The sequence below is a fragment of the Ciconia boyciana genome, chromosome 2 (assembly GCF_034638445.1).
Source record: "Ciconia boyciana chromosome 2, ASM3463844v1, whole genome shotgun sequence".
Classification (NCBI taxonomy): Eukaryota; Metazoa; Chordata; class Aves; order Ciconiiformes; family Ciconiidae; genus Ciconia; species Ciconia boyciana.
The window spans coordinates 10,105,571-10,125,799 of record NC_132935.1 but is presented as its reverse complement, the minus strand read 5'-3'; the positions used below and the strand labels follow the sequence as shown (position 1 = coordinate 10,125,799).

Sequence of the window (20,229 nt, the reverse complement as noted above, 5' to 3'; positions counted from 1 at the left end):
ATTAATAACATATATTATTAATGTATATTAGTTGAGTATCAGTGTATATTACTTTATTATTAGTGTGTATATATGGTACATCAGTGCATGTTAGTGTACATATTTATATATAATGTTAGTGTACAAGTACACGTATACATATACATAAAAGTGCTGTTTTCCAGCCCCTGTCATAATATAACAACTAACTACATTTAAGTAGGGCCAGGCAAGCCCTCGAAAGATTATTGAATTATTTCATGAAAGCCCTAGATCATCCCCTGAGAGATTTTACAATGTCCCTGTTTCAGTGGCTCATCAGTTTGACAGCTTTGGCAGATTTTGCAAGTATCCCACCCAAACCTGTTTCTCTGTAAATTAAGCTTTCTTTTTATCCTTTCAAAGTGGGTATGGATAATCATTGATTGCCTTCTTCTCTGTAACAATCTTTCTGTACTGAAATACTGTTATTGTGTCCTCTTGACTTCAGTCTTTCTTTTCTAGATTAACCAGGTTTGTCCACTATTGGAATATGTCACTCCAAATCACTCTGAGGCAAAGCTAGCAGTTTTTCACTGAACCGGCTCCAAATTATTAACCATCTTTTGCTTTACAGGATTGCAAAGTGTGAAATCTTATTGAACTGAAGGAGAGAATGTAAGTTCTGTAAGCTACTTATCAACAAATTTCAGATGACATTTTGAGGAATGGGATAGGGAAAGCCAGATGTGAACTTCCAAATCAGGCACATATGGAGACTGTAAAGAGGTGGAAGACACTGATGAAGAAAATCCTCCCAGGCAATGCCTGCAGAGGAAATACAGTACAGTGTGAATCTCTTCCTGTATTTTCAAAGCAGTTTAGTGACACTACTGTGGAGAAAGCACTTATATAATACCAAGCCGTATGGGGGGTGGAGGTGGTTTCCAGATCAACTCTTCCCTTTCATTCTTAGGAAAGGCAGCTATTTCCATAAACCCTTTCTCCATTCCACTCCACTCCACCCATCACACTTTAAGAAAAGCCCTCTGCAAGTTTGGAATTGAGATCAGTGTTGAACCCAGACATGAAGTGGGAGCAAAAAGATATCAAGAAATCAGTTTCAGAAAAGAAAATGTCCAAAAGTTTCAAAATATCTTTACTGAAAATATGAATATGGAATAAGTAATTCAAAATGATGTCATATAAATATTTGATGAAAAAAAGCATGAGTCCCAGAAATAGTCTTATAAGTTTTAAGATGTTCAGAAATTCTAATAGATTGCAGCTCTTTAGGGCTAAGTCTTACTCAAGCTTTTAAACTGTAAGGAAACAGACACTTCGTTACCACTATTGTCAAGAAATTCTTAAGTGAGAAGGAGCTGCAAAGTAGGACATAAGCTCAATTCCAGAGGAGCCCTGGTGCAGGACAGAGCCCATCTTATAAAATCTAATTACTAGTATGAAGCTAAATTATCAGAAACATGGTAAATAGATGTGTTTTGTTTATGACCATTTCTAGGCAGGCTTGATCCAAATCTTAACAATAATTTCTGATTTTTTTTGGTCAGCTAAGCCAGCCTGGTCTTGCTTTGTGTCCTGTTCTAGCTAGTCAGGTGAAAAATTCATTCTTGCCATCACTTCTTGGTAATGGCAATTTTCTTTGATTCCTATTACCTTAACTTGGGCTGAAGACCCTAACTTTTACAGCATTTGCATTTTCTATGCATATTAATTACTTATTCGTTACATCAGGAGCAGTCTTTTCTTCTGTTTGTACATCACCTCTCAGACCTCAGAAGAGTTTTGGTCTCCTAAAGGTCTATTTTGCTCACACTCAGGAGAAATATGAGGATAAAAGGCAATTTTAGGTTGGTTTAGAAGAATATGGTTAACTCATGTACCAGCTGTGAGGAGAACACCATCCCTACTGAGTACCATAGAGTAAATACAAGTGAAAAAGCACTCCACAGGCAATACAATGCTTCTTGGCATTGAAATCCTAAATCTTACAAAAGGGACGGATTTTGCTTCTGAGTTTTCAGGTTCTCCTGTCACCACAATGGTATCTTGGCATTTAGCTCGGCATTGCTTAGCTTGCTTTCTGGCTGCAGTTGCTTACCCCCGTGGTTGTTTTAGCACGCTCCAGTGAGACAATATTTAAGGATGAAGACCAGGCCACTCTTCACATGTACCAAAGTATGTAGCACACAGGAGTCCTGGCTTCAGTTCCTCCCTGTACTATCAGTTTTCTTGTGGAAGATTAAACATGTTATATACACTTTCTGTTTTCTACCAGAGAAACTGCTGTTGAGGTTTTTGTGAGGCAACTTGATATTAGGAGGGTATAGAATAAACTAATATTATCCAGGCTTGGGGTATGTCCCTTCTTGAGGGGAAAAAGTTGTTCAGAGAGAACAAGACAGAGCAAAGAGGGATGATAGGTGGAATGAGAGAGAAAGGCAAAACAATCATGAAAATGCTGGTTTTGATGCCAGCAGGATTAGATCCTGTGGATGAAATGTAGCCATAGACGAAACGTCTGAAAAAATGAAGAAACCCCTCCCCAGCATTCATAGGAGGCAATATCGTTTCTAACTTACAACTTCTACAATGAAGATCATAAAGAATTCCCACTCTGAGCAGTCTTAGTCAGTAGTTAGTAAACAATCCTCAGCTACAATGAAAACACATTGTGGATAAACACCTTCATTTGTCTAGATGGCAGCCCCAGCTGAGGTGAACTGTACATTTACTTAAGAGGGCAAAACACATGCTGCTAATAGCTTCTGCTGGAGTGGAGGTGTGTAACGCTCCACTCTGAGATGGCAGCGTTCTCCTGGGCTCCTGCCTGCATAACGTGCTAACACAGAAGATGAGAGAACTGAGACTCTGCTGATCTTTAATCTACCTGTTTTACAAACCTTTACTAAATCAAGGGCTGCCTTCAGGAGGCAAGGCAGTGATAGGTGATATAGAGCAGGCAGTGAGCTATCATGCAGGGAGCTCATACTTTATTCTGGTTAAGAGCCCAGCTTAGACCTTCTGTTTCCCCATACAGATTGTACTAATTTTAGCACATCTGCATTGTCTTGAATTTTTTCCACCCTTCCCACCTGGGAATTCTGTTATCCTCCACTCTTCTTCTGGTGTGTAAATACTGGAAGTGGTGCTTGTGATAACAAGAAGAAAACCAGTCCCTCAGGAGGTCCTTTACCAGTCCCTCAGGAGGTCCTGCAAACCCAGGTTTTCACAGGAATGTCTAGCCCTAAGGTAGCTCCACTCTCAAGCAAATGTCCCATGGCATCTTAAGGTGGCATGTTTAGGAACAGCTGCTGATTGATATTCCAGGAACCAGAAATATTTTTTATATTTTGTGTCCTTCAGCCTCCTATAACAGAACGCACTTAGGCTATATAGTCTCTTATTCCTTCATTATTAAGATACATTGCTCAATATGACCATATAATAAATCCACCCTTTGAATAAATCAGATCAGTTTTTCAGGGAACCACATGATTAAAGTGTTCAATGAGTTCCTGTGAAGATACTTCCACAATAGCACAAAATCTTCTCACTGTAAAAATAAATATATTATTTCCTAGTTTTACCCTTGTAGGAAGACAAATAGGAATACAAATGCAAAAAGAAAAAAAGATAAAGAAAGCAAACAGAAATCCTGGTTATTATGGAACTGCTTATGAAATCTATGATAAAAGAACATAAAAAAGGCCATTTCTTCATAGACATATGGCTGAAATGGAGAATGTACTTTTTTTCACAACAGGAAAAGCTTACAATCCTTGTTTGCATTCACTTAAGAAGGTATCAAGCAATGGCTTTAGAACATTTATTTAAAATAAAACATAGTTCACTTGGTACATGTTCACTAAGCCAAGAAAAATGTGCCCAGGATGTTTGATATCTTAACCTTCATGCTACTCATGAAGGTAAGTTAAATGTTCTTGGCTGCACATAAGATCTGCAATGATCCATAAAAACAGAGGTTAATTAGTATGCCTCTGCTGCAGTCCTCCTCTATTAATACCGTAGCATGCGAAGAGCTCTTGTCAGGATCACAACTGAAAGCGCATATTGAGCTCATGTCACTGTTCTGTATTATGTATGTCATGCTATAGAGGAATACTACAAGAAAAATAACGTATAAGTATGTATGTGTGCGAGTGTGTGTCTGTCTATATATATTTTTATGAGGCACTCCAGCCACCAGTCAATTCTCTGGTGCTGAAACATTCAAAGGACAGAAGATTCTTGCTTCTATGGGCACCAACTGTTCTTTGCTGCTCCAAGCTGCTCTTACACCATGCCAGACTGTCAGGGTGGTGGGGATGCTGAACCAGGCCCCTTCCAGAAATTGAGCACTGAGAGATGGACTCTAGTGTAGATCATGTCCATTCTTTCTTTTTCTACAGCTGATGCTAACGTTCTATGGACCAGGATGTGTCCCTCTTGACAGGCCTTTGTCGTGGTTTAGCCCCAGCTGGCAGCTAAGCACCACCCAGTGGGATGGGGGAGAGAATCAGAATAGCAAAAGTAAGAAAACTTGTGGGTTGAGATAAGAACAGTTTAATAATTGGAACAAAATAATAGTAATAATAATAATGAATTATAATGAGAAGGAAAACAACGAGAGAGAGAGAGAGGAACAAAACCCAAGGGAGGGGAAAAAAAAAAGATAATAATAATAATAATAAAAAAAAAAATAACGATACAACCGCTCACCACCTGCCGACCGATGCCCAGCCAGTCCCCAAGCAGCGATCGCTACCCCCCGGCCAACTCCCCCAGTTTATATACTGGGCATGACATCATATGGTATGGGATAGCCCTTTGGTCAGTTTGGATCAACTGTCTTGGCTGTGCCCCCTCCCATTTCTTGGGCACCTGGCAGAGCATGGGGAGCTGAAGGGAAAAAAAAAAAAAAAAGTCCTTGACCAATGTAAACACTGCTTAGCGACAGCCAAAACATCAGCGTGTTATCAATATTATTCTCATACTAAAATCCAAAGCACCGCACTATACCAGCTACTAGGAAGAAAATTAACTCTATCCCAGCCAAAACCAGGACACCTTTCACATCTCTTTCCTTCAACCCAGCAGTTAAAAAAGGCTTTCAGTTATCCAAGAATGAGTGTCAGGTCACTGTCCCCTTCATATAAAGATCCTTGCCACATAACTTCCCTTAAACTAGTCAAACATTATCATTCCCCTTTCACAGATTTGATACTGTGGCACAGAAGAATAGCGCAAATGTGTGGAGGTCATGTGCAAAACAGCAGTAGCAAATCACAGAGAAGAAAATTGCAAGGTTGTTTTATAGTCTTCTGTACCTTACTATTTGCATGATTAAAGAGTCCTCACATTTCTAGTCAGTCTCTCCTGGAAGGCATTTTCAGAGAGGGAGGGAAAGACATGAGAAAAAAATATCTTCTCTTTTTCAGAGAAAGACCTAATAAAGAAGTGTCATGAACTCTAGGGTGAAGGAAACTACATTATCCAGCTTTGTTGAAAGCTTGCTGGTTGAGCAATTGGCTAAGTGGAGACAATTCAAAGGTGAGCAGCAGTAATGATAAGTGGTTTGAAAAGGAACAGAGATATATTTGTTCAAGAGAAAAGACATAGAAGAAAGAAGATACAACAAAAGGATGTTATAAACGAGCTGGTGATCTATTCTCGTATTAACCATTCATGACATGAATCAGCCTAGTCTTTAAGATGGAGCAGTCAGAGTTTAGAGTAAATAAATGAAAAAAACCCAACCCTTTAACCCAAAGAATAACCAAGTAAAAGAAAAAAGACCAGTAGAAATCACTAAATGTAGCAAACTGATGGTAGAATTCAGGTCTGGATTCAGACACCTGAATTTTGGGGACTACAATGTAGGTATGCGGAAGCTTCCATTTTATCCAGTGAATCTGGAGAGACTCTCAACAGATCAGATGTAAAGGACTACTTTGGTTTCACTACAGGTCTCTCTGGGCACAATACTGTCAGTATTGACTAGATCTCAGCTGACTGTAGCGGGAGCTCAGAGGTGTGAAGGTCATGCAGTCACCTAGTTTAGGAGGTGTCTAAATATGGAGCTGACTCCTAGCCAATCTACTCCTTCAGGAAAATTTAGGAACAGTGAAATAAATCCTGCAGCAATAAAGCAAATTAACTTCATGAGTCACATGTCTGTTTAAAGTCCCAAGACTGTAACATTGGTACTTTCTCTAATGCGCACTTCCTGTTTTATGCATCTGCAACAGTCATTCTTTGTTGAACAACTTCTCTGTGGTCTGTGTGCACTGCTCCCTTGTGTGCCTCATACTGAAATCAGGGGGTATCAACAGTGCTTACTGCACAAATATAGCTAGGCACATTCATGGAAAAGTGGGATATGTCCCTGGTGAGTAAATAACAACCTTTGGAACAATTTTTGAGAAGAGTCAATTAACCAGTGCACAAAGTCTCAAGTCTTGTGAATAAAAACTGAACTGGAGACCTTTCCACTGGTGCTGATCAAAGAAAACAAAATACCAACAAGCACAGAACATCAACAAGTAATCTGGGGCCTGCAGGAGGTTGCCAAGGGGAAGGTCAGACTCCCCAGGGTTTCCCTGCAGATCATGTGAGGGCATCAGCCCTGCAGGGTCTGCTGTCTGCATAAGCTCCCTGAAACAACTCCCCTTAGATGGCACACAGCAAATGACAAAATCCTGCCTAGACTGCCCTGGGATTTTCCTTTGTTTCTCAACATCCTTATCAGGGTTGGCTTTGCCGAGGGTTGAAAAGCCCCTCCTGAATGACAGTTCAATTCAGGGTTTGTTCTTCCTCCTCTACACATACTTTCAGATGGGTGAACCTACATATATCTTGTGGGAGGAAATCTTTGGATCACGTAACAAGTTGCTTATGGCTATTCCCAAGACAGTTCTGTAAAACTGGAGTGGACATATCCCAGAAATGTTTAACTTGGCAGAGACTCTAGAGAAACTGCTCCACACTTCCCATCTTGATTTTTAAGAATCATTTTGCCAGAACCGTCAAGGTTGGCTTTAACAATATTTATAATTAATATCATAGAGGCTTTATTGTTTTAAGCACTGAACTTAATAGGATGGGAAAAGGGCTGTTCAGAGCAGTGGTTTTACCCTTTCTGGAGCACATGAGCTTTTGTTACATTTAAGGGAAGTAGATAAAAATGGTATTGTTTTCTACTGAAAAACTGACAAAGTTCAGAATAGATGTAATTATTGTAGATGCCACTCTAGAAAATGGGAATTAGCACCTCTCATTATGATGAACAGCTCTGAAGAGAAATTCCTTCATTCTTACTTAGTGCACAATGGACAGTCTATTTGCAGCTGTTCTTTATTGTGCGTTACCGAGACAATGGCAGGTAATTAAAAAATATGGAAGGAACTGCAATATCTAACGTTCAGACTTGGGGGGTTATGAAGTTGCCTGTTAGCTTTTACTACTTACTGCTCCAATATGCGATATGAGCTATATCAACTTTCTTTTATTTGAATTCAGGCAGTTACCATTCCCACTCATCCCATCCTTGGCTGCATGTTCTATTTAGGCATCTGCTGTTCTCAAAGAGAAACAAGGCCAGATCACACAGGAGGTTTTGGAGTCTCCTTTTGTTTAGCTATTGGCTATGAAGCATAACTAAGGTCTCATCCAAACTGATAACCCAGCATTTATGAGAGTCATGACTTTTTATAACAGTGCCTAATTAGTTGTTAACTGAGAACTATTATAAAGTTTGTGGTAATGAGAGGAGGAAAAAGCTTCTTCCACACACTTCTTGCAGGAAGGACATTTTATCCAATTGTTTCCTCACTACTATATTGTCTCATGCTGTTCAGGACAATATGTAACACATGCTGAAGGGAAGGACTGCAAGATACTGCTGGTCCTTTGCTTTCTTTGGGTAATGAATAGTTTGAAGATTTGAGTACCCGAAGCCACATAACAAAATCTTGGCAGGGCTTGATGATTACCAGTCTATTGCCAGGTGTCAAAGGAGGTGCCTTTCTCTTGAGCCAGCTGGCTATGTAAGAATATTGCAATCTTAATGCCTGCTTGCCCTGTGCTCCCTGAGCAGTAGAAGGGCTGCCTGATTCTAGGGCTGCCAGTTTGTATTTTTGTGCCTTCCCAGCATCATTTTGGCTTCATAAACACTTAGCTCATCCTATAGCATGCTGGGAAGTGGTGGAACAACCCTCTCTGTTGATTTTTTTTTGGCATGGTACCTGTTACTTCTGCTGCATATATCTTTTAAGTGAAAAATTGTATTCCTCCATAAAATACTTACAAAAATATTTATAAAATTATTTTTAAAAGTAACACAAGTAATCACGAAACTAAGTGCAGCTGATGCTTACACTGTATGGCAGGAGCGCAATGAATCAGCTCACTGGGAGGCCACATGAGCACCACCAAATTGCATGAGAGTGGGTGGGAGCACATGTCTGGGGATAAGAGCTGCAGGGAGCAAGTCTGTGTTCCTTGATGGCAGTGGCCAGCTGTTAGATCTGCTAGGCTACATCATGAAACAATCTCCTGACACTGCTTTGTCATTTGAGCTGCCTTTTAGCTTAGGCAGTAGCAACTATAGGTCTCAAATTCAGTGCCAGTGTCTATATTGAGTACGAGCAAGGGTTGATAATCCCAGATGCTCTGGATCCTAACACGTGAAGAGCACATTAGACTTACATTCCATCGTGAAACCCAACCATGTAACAAAGACATGTGGTGAAAAACAGGAGTTACAAAACAATTTGTATCACCATGTGCCTTGTTGACATGAACATGCTTACAAGTGATACTGTCCAGCCCCACAGTATCCATTAGACATATCTAATACATGGAAAGGCAAATTTTATAGTTTTGTAATTTTGTTTATTCCAAATCCCATGATGACCCTTTTTTTTATTTATTCTGTATTAAACAACTGTAGAGAAGAAAAACATCCAGAAGAAAAAACATTTATATGGAAATAAGACGCATATCTCAACAAAAAGCATTATACTATCTTCTAGTGTATTAGCTTCCCTAAATTCCAGTTAGTTTGGACAGGAAGGACAGAGTCATGCCTTAAGAACAAGAGAAAGATAGACACATCTACTGGAGACTGATTCCATAATGGCATAACCTTAAACCATTCCTTATTTTACAGGAATAGAAAATGAGAACAAAACAGCTCCTACAATTCCATTTTGTTCTAAAACATCAGAATGGCCCCATCTGACTTTAACGTCTATAGTGCTATGCCTCGGTAAACTTTCACTTCTCTAGGACTGCTTTGACTCATCTGCTGTTGGATCTTTGTGTAATTGTTCTGCACTGTTTCTACTTTCTATTCACTTAGATGTTTCTTTTTCCATTTTGTTACTTTTTTGCTGTTTCAGAAATTACCACACAACTTCAGCAAAATATACATTTCTCAACAGTACTAGTTATTGCAGCTAATGACATGGAAAATGGCAGAAAGCAAGCTCAGATGCCATTTATTTTTCATCTGTCTATGACTAAATCACTGCAGAACAAGATGTAAAAGAGCTAGGAGGTCATCTATTCTCATCAAAACAAGGAATACACCTTGTCAGAGACTTACAAGATTCCAATACTAAACAGCACAAGCTGGATAAAACTTCCCCTGGGAAATTTCTATAGGTGGGAGTAATGGTCACTTTCTGAAAATCAAATCCCTTTTAATAGGCTTGTAGATGGGTACTTAAATACTGATGGTGTGAAAGACCTTCAGCCTTTTCATAAGTGTTAATCCAAAAATTTTATTTTACCTTAAATTATCTCAGCAATAGCATCAGTGACTTGACTCTGGTTAGCTTAGCATTGGTACTACTAATGGTCAGATAATTAAAAACCATTATTTGGACCACAGAGTCTCTCTATTAATTGTGAAGCTTGTAAGGACATTTTTAGAGTCCTCCTACAGTCATTTCAGGGTACTAAGGAAAGTCAGTATAAACTTTCCTTAGTACCCTAAAAATTTCAATCCTGAACAAGAAAGAAAAATTACCTTAAAATGAGTAAGTATATTCAGAGATCAGGAAAGGTACCAGCCTGATGAATCTGGAGCCTGGAGTTCTTTATTTAAGCAGAGATGACTGTACTGCAGACCAGCTGGCAGAAGTGTCTCATCGCTGCAGGGGGCTGAAACTATTTAATTCCCCTTACTCATTTCACCTTTGTCCACTTCCCTGAGACAATCAGCAAGGGTTGCTAGTCAGCGGCAGCTGTGATAATGGCTTTTTTTTTTATTAGAGACCTCTCTCTTTAACAAGGAGCTGAGAACACGGAAGGCACAGGCCACCAAAACCTGATCAATGAGCTATCAGTCCCATTCAAACAGCCTGGTTTAGAGATGAAAAAAAACACAGAGATTTTCAGAAAGTAGTTTTATCACTAGTGAATCCAAAAGCCATCTACTAGGGAGGGGAAGCAGAGGTTTCCTTCTCACCAATTTCTTCTAGGGAAAGCCCCCATGCCTGAAGTTCTGACACTCTTTGGGATTATTTTTCCCCTGTATAAATTGCAGTTCAGGGTCTGTTTCTCTAGCATTCACTGTAAATCTCATTATTCTGGACTACTCCAGTAGTCCATGTAACTACTCCAGATTTGCAAGGAATGGGAGAGAAGGCAGAGAATGATTTTTTTGTCATGATTTTCCCTTAGATTTCTACTTGAAAGCACAATGTGGGGGTTATGTTCTGATGATAAGAAACAAACATCGGCAGCAAATGTGAAGGAACAGCATCTAAAATCTGACATGTAAAATGTTGTGTTTTCTACTGCAAGTGGGTTGAGCAGATAGGGTGTTTTGAGACAAGAAGATGTAGAAAATGTGCATGCTGGTCCTGTGATGTGTTCCCTAGCACCTACAAAAGCATAAGTGCATGTAAATATTACTTCTCCCCACCCCAATAAGTAGGAAAATTCTGTCAATGGACCTAGGAAACAGATCATTTTTTGAATCACAAAATGGATATGGATTATAAAGAACAATATAAAGTTTGCATATTCCTTTGCTTGTTGGATTAACCAGTATGTGATACTTTAAGTTTGATCCTCCAAGTACCAAAGGAGCTATTCCGAGAACAAATTTCTATTGGGATCATGGCTCTTTAGAGAAAGGTGCTGAGATGAAAGAAAGTCTGGATAACTCTGAAACCTTTCTGAGCATCTTACATTCAACAGACTGTTTCCTATAAAGAAGAAAGCTGGCTAAAATGCAATATCTAACCAGAGGTTTACACAGAATTTTTAATTGGGAGGTTATTGTTTGCCCTTTAAAAATAAAATTATTGTAATCACAATTTTTATTTATGAAGCATTTTAAACTACTTCTACAATGAAAAAGGAAGGTCATGTGATCTCTAAAATTCAGATTACTCTTTTTTTTAAACCAAATCTGAACTTTATCCTCATGCCACTTTAGAGGGATTTTCATATTCTTAGCACCAATATCAAAAAAGATGACTTTATAGTATTTAACCCTCTTAAAATGTCCTTTCCAATCCCAGTCCAATCTGCTCTTACTTTAGAGGTTGCAAAGTACTGATGGTTGATTAAAAACTAGATCTGTAAGACCTTGATAAAACCTACACAACATATAAGCTTCTTTTTAAAAAAAAAAAACCAAAACAAACCCGGAGTTCATCAATCTGCAGAGAGCTTCTTAAAGCTGTAGGAAATAGAGATTGTTGCAGAGGAAAGTGTGAAAAGAAAACCTCTGGAAGTAGAGGTAGAAGGGAAACAAATGTCAGACAGAACAGTTTTTTAATGGAAAAAGAGATTAAGACAGGATTACAGTTTTTCCACAGATAACAGGCAGGAGAGACTAAATATGCCAATGGCAGACTGTTCTGAAGACTAAGGGGTGTCTTCTCCTTCTACAGCCCTCATACCCACACTGGAAAAATAGCATGTTCATACCCAGAAAACAAAACAATCCTCACCTGGAAAAATGATTCTTTAGGGTGGTTAAACTCAAACCCTTTGTGGAAATCGAATGAAATGATATCCAAACTGTTTTAACTTTCAAAATGATCTTTAATTGAATTTGTGGAATCCCCTATGAGAAAAAGATTAGCTGGAAAGTAGGTGTCCAGAAAGCCAGTGGCAGGACTTACAGGGAGGAAATGTCTACTAGGGTGTTCTCATGGAGGATTCTTTTCATTAGACCATTTAACAAAAAAAAGGTTTTTCTTCTTGTTCCCCACTAATCTGACCGAAACCATAATTATGCCTGCAGATGCCTGTCTTCACCCCACCTTGTTGGGAAGCATCCCCAGAAGCTGGGTGGATCAGGTATGATGCCAGCCTGGGCCTTCTGGCCTGAGTACTCCTTGCAAGACAAGAGGGAGACAGTGGTTGTTCCCCACCAACTCTGTCTAAATTGCTCTTTCTAGCCTTCACCTCCATCTCCTCTGCCAGTGTGCTAGACACCCAAGAAAATATTCACAAGGCTTAGGGAAGACACTGAGAAGAAGTTTTATTTCCATATAAGAGGACCTTCTCTTGGTGGAATTTGAGATGATGCCTGCAGAGAGAGGGGTCTGCTTGCTAAAGACCGTGTTGGAGTGAGATGTAAAAAATACAGCCAAAGATACTAATGCATTGTGGCTTTAGTACCTTCTAGCACCTGCTAACTCCACTGAAACTGCACAAATGTAGTGCTAAAGTAGAATAATTTTCTCTGTTTGGCTTCTCAGGGCTTAAAAAATGGAGGATTTCTTATGATTTGAGTATTAGTCCCTCCCGATAGCTTAGCACAGCAGTGGCAGTGCAGCTTTGCTGGTGAGCTCTGCGCACCAGGTAGGGAATTTTCTTTTAATGAATGATGCAGAACCTGCTACAGTGAGAACAAGAACAAACACCTCACCAGAGGATGAATATAAGCATCACACAGATCTGGACTGATTTCACCTGTCATCTCAAACAACTGCAGAGAAGATTCTTCTTTCATAAGATACCATCAGGTGCTCTAATTCTACCAGAAATAATGCAAATAAAATGTTTCAGAGAGTCTTTATGTTATTTTTTTGAACACAGGTTTAAAATCCACAGGTTATTTATGATGGTAGAATACAGTCTAACAACTTTGCTCAGCTTGAAAGCAGCCTCCCACCCATATTTCCCTATTGCTTTATCCAGGCTTCATTAGTCTCATTGGTCTAGAGAGGTCTTGGATGGAGAGTGGAAGTGTGGCCATCACGTAGGAGAAGTCTCTTAATTATGAGTAAAATGACTTTTCTCTGAATAGCAGTCCTGTAAGGTTGCGATCTTATTACAAGATAAGAGGTAAGTGCTGGACTGATTTTTAAAGATATTTAGCTACTTAATTTCTGTGATGTTCCCTTCCCAGTCATTTTAAGCCTCCATTACCAGCTTCAGTCATAAGAAATTTTGTAAATCAGATATTAACCTCCTTGCACAATTATTGTTTTCAGATATGTATAACTTGTCACATGTATGTGTGGTGGAGGAAGAGGCAGAGCGACAGTTATCTGAGAGACTCTTTATAATTAAATGGTAATATTTGAGGGTTTAAAATGTTAGACAAATTTAAAGTAAAGATGAATTGCTGGAGAAAGAGCAGGTAAGGACACCAGAGATATATTATAAATTAATTTCTTCACAAACTCATCATTTCAATATGTGTCTGGATTTAATATGTCATTCATTTAAAACTTAGGGATTTTTTATTATGAGAAATAGAAATGAAAATGAAATTTAATGGAGGTTCCTGCTCTTAACTGAGGGCAATTTCACAGCATTTTCACAATGAGGGAAATTACATGTTCATTGGTTTTGAAAGTTTTGCAGTAGCTAATTAAGAAAGTAAGTTATACTTTCTATTTTCATTTCCTAGATATGATGAAAGCAGAATTACCTTCTGTGTACTTACAATAAAATCAAGGTAAAACAGAAAACAGTGTTTCTGAAGTGGTTATTAACAAAGTACAGCACTGGGTGTCAACCTTTTTGAAACACATATATATATATATAAAAGAAAATTGACCCAAAATTTCAAACAGGTAGTGGAAAGTGATGATATTCTTGGAACGAATTGGACTCAAGAAAACTTAGAACCTTGTGTTTGTTGTTTATTCATAATTACAATGTGTTGAAAACAAAACTGGAGGACATTTTATGGCTGCCATTTCTGGTTGGTTGATATATCTACATATATTAAGCACAAGCAGCTAACTAAATTTCATTAGAAGATATTTAAATTAATGATTTGATCAATAACTGGTAAACCAAGACTGTTTTTAGAACACATTATTTAGTCTGTCCTACCTTCTCTAGCTTGCTTCTCGGATAATTCTATCTTTCTATGATACAGTTTTTCTGGTACTTATCAGCGGTGGAATCTCATTTAACTAAGCCAGGCTCTGAAATGTTTTAGATCATCACTAAAATTCTAATTTTGTAATGAAAATTGGGAAAGAAGTAGACACAGATGCTCCCTCAGTTTCACAGAGTGCTGGGATTTCCAAATGGTGTCACACAGATAATATTGTAGAGTTAAGTGCATAAACTTCATTAGCAATGAATGCTGGGGTAAATCTCCTTTGTATCCACAGTACTGTTCACTTTATTAATAGAGTGATTAGAGTTAGAAAATTGAAAATACTAATATGTACTTCTTAACAACCCCAGGTGCTTAAAAATAAAAAAAAAAATAAAAAAAATCAGATCCTTGATGAATTAGTCACTTTCGAAAATACGACTAGAACTCCTAACTTTCTGAAATATTTCTGAAAATTTTACTCAAAAGTCTTGTGGAGACTAAATGGTGATGGAGGAGGAAGGATGAAGAAAGATGTAGGAGCTTAATTACACAGACTTTTGGAAACATGGAAACCGGAAATTAAGTCACTTAAAAGCTTTTAAAAACTTTGCCCAGGCTCCTTAAAGTATTTTCCATCATACAGGTCTGCACTTTGCCCTCTTCCTTCCTGTACAGTAAGAGAATGAATTACAATTAGCTTAAAAGCTGAACTTGCACCTGAGGATATTTTCTGTGGACAATGAACCAAGGAAGCTAATTCAGATTTACAGCTATTCAGCTGAGACCATAACATGGCACACAGACATTTCGACAGAGCAAAATGACTTTGACTGTCAAACTGGAAAACCTCATAGCAATACTGAAATAGAGCAAGGAGTCCTTAAACCCTGAAAACCCCATAAAAGGAAGAGATCCTAGACTGCTGGAAAATAACAACATCTGGAAAGCAAACTATCACATCTAACTGTCCAAATTTCAGCTCAGAGTAATGCAAAAAACAAAAAAAGAGTTTTTTCCCCCTAGGGGATTTTGGTGGTTTCACCTATTTTCATCGCACTCTACAAAAATTTCAGCTCATCTACATGAAATCTATCAGGAAATACAGAACTATCTCTTGCTTTCCACCACAAGACAGAAGCTGATACTGTATATTTCTATTCCAGAAAATCTGCAAATACTCATTAGGGGATTCTTAAAAATCTCCAAACCCCAAACAGATCCTTACTTATGAGTATTATTGTTTCCTTGTACAGCTCCGCATGTCTGATGGTACCTCTCGTTTGTCTCTAAAACATAGGTTTTAAAATGTTTGGCTCACAGTTGGGTGACTTTCCATGACTGGCTCTTTTAGACATTACACAATACTGAATAATGATAGCAATAGCATTTATAGTTATTAGAATGACGGATGATTAGAGATGACAAATATAAGGGATATTGAGAAATTGGAAGGGTCATTTTGAGAATGCAGAAACTTGATTTCTTAGTTTTAACAATGGACAGTAATGAACAGAAGTATATCTGAAGCATTTATATAACCTTTATAATTATAAAAAATTAGATTCTTATTCTGCAATTACTTATGGAAGAGCATACCATTCCTTGCTGCATTTTTTAACTCATGTCATTTTTTCTTACTTTAATTTTACTGGTCTTCTAGTTTAAACGAAGTAAGGACAAAACCAGACCCTATGGGACCTATTTAGCAAGCTGTCGTACTTCATGTGGTGTGTCGTATGTACAACGTGTCAATATAATTACCATTATAATTATCTATTTTTTTCAGTTTAAGAAGTGGAAGCTATGTGGGGTGGAAACAAACCTTGAGAGATTTTAGTTGTCACCCATTACTATAAAAAGTACCAGTACTACCACTGAAAGCCATAAAAAGCTTGACCCTGCCTTAAGAAACCTTACGTTTAGACAGTTTATGAGAAGTAGAGGAGAAATAAATCAAAGTGGAACAGAATTTTGAATTCCTGGAGTTATTATCTGGAAGAATTACACAAATAATTATCCCTCTATTTTCTCTGCACATGTTTAGCTCTTCAGCCATATTTTAATAAATTTTCAGAAGCCACATCACAACTATTGGCCTGCACACACTTTTTTTCCTCCTTCATATATCAGAGCTATTTTCTAGAAAGTCATAGGATGAATTTATTAAATTTAATCAGGATTTAATTCTTACTTTTTAAAATGTGATATGCATTAACTGGTAATATGATTTTTACATTCATGTGAACTACAGATCCCCTGTATCATGAAATATATGTCTTCAAGATAAAAAAATGCTAGCGGTCACTGGATTACTGCCTGCGGATACTTATCAAGGGAGCATGAACAAGGTGCTCAAGAAAAGCAGTCACTTAAAATGTGACATTGCCAGTCTTGTTAAAGAAGATATGTTTAGAAATTGCTTAAATAAGCCACTACTTCAGAGGCAAAGGGAAAGAATAGAAGACTGAAGGAAACAGGGTCTCCATTCCTCAAGACATTCCAGTATTGGAATATTTTGTCATTGTTGTTGTCCCAAATACAAATGAAAAACTGAAAAGTATATTATATGTATTTATATATGTATATATATATTTATAGGTGTGCATAATAGCACAGTTTCAACAGAATTAATCGGAAATATTTCAAAATGTTTTGTTCCTAAATTTTGGGTTAGTTTATCATTAAATTGAGTTTTAGAAGAGATCTTTAATTTGGTGTCCTGATGTCTGTATTTTTTCTCTTGTGGGCATTTTCCTTGGCCTGAATACATTTTCCCTTATGCATTTCCAGTCATATGATGCCTATGACACACTACTTTGATTGGTTATAGGTGAGTCTCAACTGCAGTGAGGTAACTCTCCAGGAAGTTCTGCCTTCAGAGGACAGCACAGTCCTGAAGCCTTGCAAGGCACTGGGCCAAGACAAAATGCACTGTTCAACACTGACTGATTAGAAACAAATATTTCAGATCCAACCCCTACTTCCCCCCTCACAAAAAAAGAAAATCTCATTTTTTTTTTAATCCCAGCCAAATTGAAACAATCTGTCTTCATTTTCCTAATACAAAATAAAATTTCAGCAAAATTTAATTTCTCAAAAAAAATGTTGTCTTTGTAGAAATTTCATTTTCCCTGAGAAAATAAAATAATTCTAATGGAAAATCCTCAGAATCATCTGGAACAGGGGAATCTTTTGCTAATGTTTTATAAAGATTTTTACAATTAACTCTACAAAACAATTATCAAAGTAAAGCTTACAAAATATTAGTTTATAAAAGATTACACAAGAAGAGAAATGCAAAATACCCCAAACTCACAAATAAAACAAAAGCCATAAAAATGTGGTCCGACAGTTAAAATGAGAACAAAGCATCCTAGATAGCATCCCTTAAAGCCTCTTCAGTCAGCAATGGCTAGAGAAACGTTCTGGCATAGGTAGCTTGCATTACTCAGCACAGTCATGCATTCATACTGAGTCATTAGTCAGTAAAGTCTAGAATATGACATTTTCCCAGATCTCTGTATAAGATCATGGCTTTTGAGAAGTAAATGAAATAATATTGAGAAACAATACACATATCTATACAACCGGACAAAATGAATGGCTAAGTTCATTTGAGAATGAACTAGCAGTGTAACATGTATATATATACAGGCTATATTTTGATCTTAATGCAAGTTTTTAAACAGCAGGTGAACCTTCTGATATTTCAGTGGAAATGTAAAATACGTATAGCATGCTACATCTCATTTCTGCTGCCTTGGTACAAAATAATAAGCAGCAAACTTCTTTTTATTCAATGTCTTTTATTCTGGATTGGAAAGGATGATGTATCCAAGACAACCATACCTGCTCGGATCGGAAGTTCACCTAGCCCAGTATGCTATTGTGCATAGTGGCCAAAAGGAGATTTTTAGGGAATAGTTTAAGAACAGAGAAAGCATACAGTGATACTTCCCTGCAGTGGCCTCCCAGCTCCACATATTCATCTGTGAGCCAGAGGTGATGTTTTAGTATTTCCTCTGCTTAGATAAAGTTCTTCTCCAGGAACTTGCTTAGTTTTCACTCGACTGATACAAGTTTTAGTATCCACAACACTCTGAAACATGAAGTTCCCCAGTTTAACGCCTCTTGTGTAAAGAACCATTTTTAAACACCTGCCAGCTGCTGTTTCATTTGATGGCCTCTTCTTCTTGTATGGGAAAGGACAATGAACAGCCATTCTCTATTCATCCTGTTTCCCAGAGAAAATCTTTAAGATGTCATCTCAGATTGATACACACCAGCAAAATAACAGCATGAAACTCACTTAACCTGCACAAATCAGGTGGCATCACATTGGAGTCAGGGATGTTACAAAAGCCCTGTCTTGTCCAATTATCAGTTCCAGTTAATACAAAAATAGGATTGTTTCTCCAATACCTGTCGCTGATTTTCTGTCTCTAGCCTCAGTCTGGCTTCTACACATCTTCTGGTCTCCAGGAAGGCTTGACGTTGTGCTCTGTCTGATAGGTAGCTAATGAAGATTCCTGCGGTGTTCATACACATAAATAACACTGCCTGAGCTGCTATCTGCAATGAACAACAAATAGGATTTGATCAGACAAGAGAAGCAAAAATATCTGTTTAAAAAGAGAGAGAGAGAGAAAGACTACTCTGCAGTCATGTAGGCTGTAAAACTAAACCGTTAGGAAAGTTTGCATGAAAGAATCTCTTGGATCTTAATTAGAGGCATCAAACGTGTAAAAATCTCTCTGCCTTGAGGAAGAAATATGCAGTATTTGGGGGCATTAAACTCTAGTTGAACCACAAATGATGTTTCCAAGAACTGACTCACAGGGCTCTAGTCAGGAATTATTACAAACATAATTAACAATTTGTTTTTGCACTGCCTCTTCTGTAAAAGCAACTTTGTGATTTGTTCTATGGCTTAGTTCGAGAACAAAGCCATACTGAGGAAAACAAAGAGTGTCAGTTAGCTAAGAATTAATATCAGTGATAATAGTTATTCTCTTATTATTGACCAAATTAAATAAATTCATTTTCAGCTGATGCCAATGCACAAGCTTGCAAAATCTGAATCATGAACCATTCAACAGGGGAAGCTGAAAGGATAACCAAATGCTTGCATAGCCTGTGCCTGTGTACACAGACCTTTTCTTCACTGATGCCTACTTAAGAGCTGCGCTCTTTTTCCTTGTAGAAGGTGCGTCACAGCTTCTTCCTTTATAATATGAACTTAAAAGAGCCAAATGGGAGTGGATCCTTGGACAGTGTAAATTCCAGTGGTTTATTTGACTTTCATTGATACCTCTTTGTGCTCTGTATATTTGTAAGGCAGAGCACATCAACACCATTGAAATTAGGATTATTTGGGAAACCGAGTAAGAAACATATACTGTTTGCATCCACTAGAGACAGAATACAGACCTGCAGTTTCAGCAGCTTTATCCAACACCTCATCCCTCCTGTATGTTACAAATTCTTGTGAAGTCCTCTCAGTTCCTACTTAGAATTATAGAATCATAGAATCATTTAGGTTGGAAAAGACCTTTGAGATCTTTCCAGTCCAATTATAAACCTAACACTGCCAGGTCCACCACTAAACCATGTCCCTAAGCACCATGTCTACACATCTTTTAAATACCTCCAGGGATGGTGACTCAACCACTTCCCTGGGCAGCCTGTTCCACTGCTTGACAACCCTTTCGGTGAAGAAATTTTTCCTAATATCCAATCTAATCCTTCCCTGGTGCAACTTGAGGCTGTTTCCTCTTCTCCTATCACTTGTTACCTGGGAGAAGAGACTGACCCCCACCTCGCTACAACCTCCTTTCAGGTAGTTGTAGAAAGCAATAAGGTCTCCCTTCAGCCTCCTTTTCTCGAGGCTAAACAACCCCAGTTCCCTCAGCTGCTCCTCATAAGACTTGTGC

General features: G+C 38.0%; 1 protein-coding gene across 2 annotated transcripts in view; it reads right to left on the bottom strand.

The window, feature by feature from the left end:
- ADCY8 (adenylate cyclase 8) overlaps positions 1-20,229 on the bottom strand; it is a 131,800-nt gene that overhangs the window by 81,459 nt on the left and 30,112 nt on the right. For both annotated transcript variants that reach the window (XM_072851882.1, XM_072851883.1), the window contains exon 2: positions 18,719-18,868. In XM_072851882.1, the coding sequence (XP_072707983.1) occupies positions 18,719-18,868 (150 nt within the window). The remainder of the gene's footprint in view (positions 1-18,718; positions 18,869-20,229) is intronic.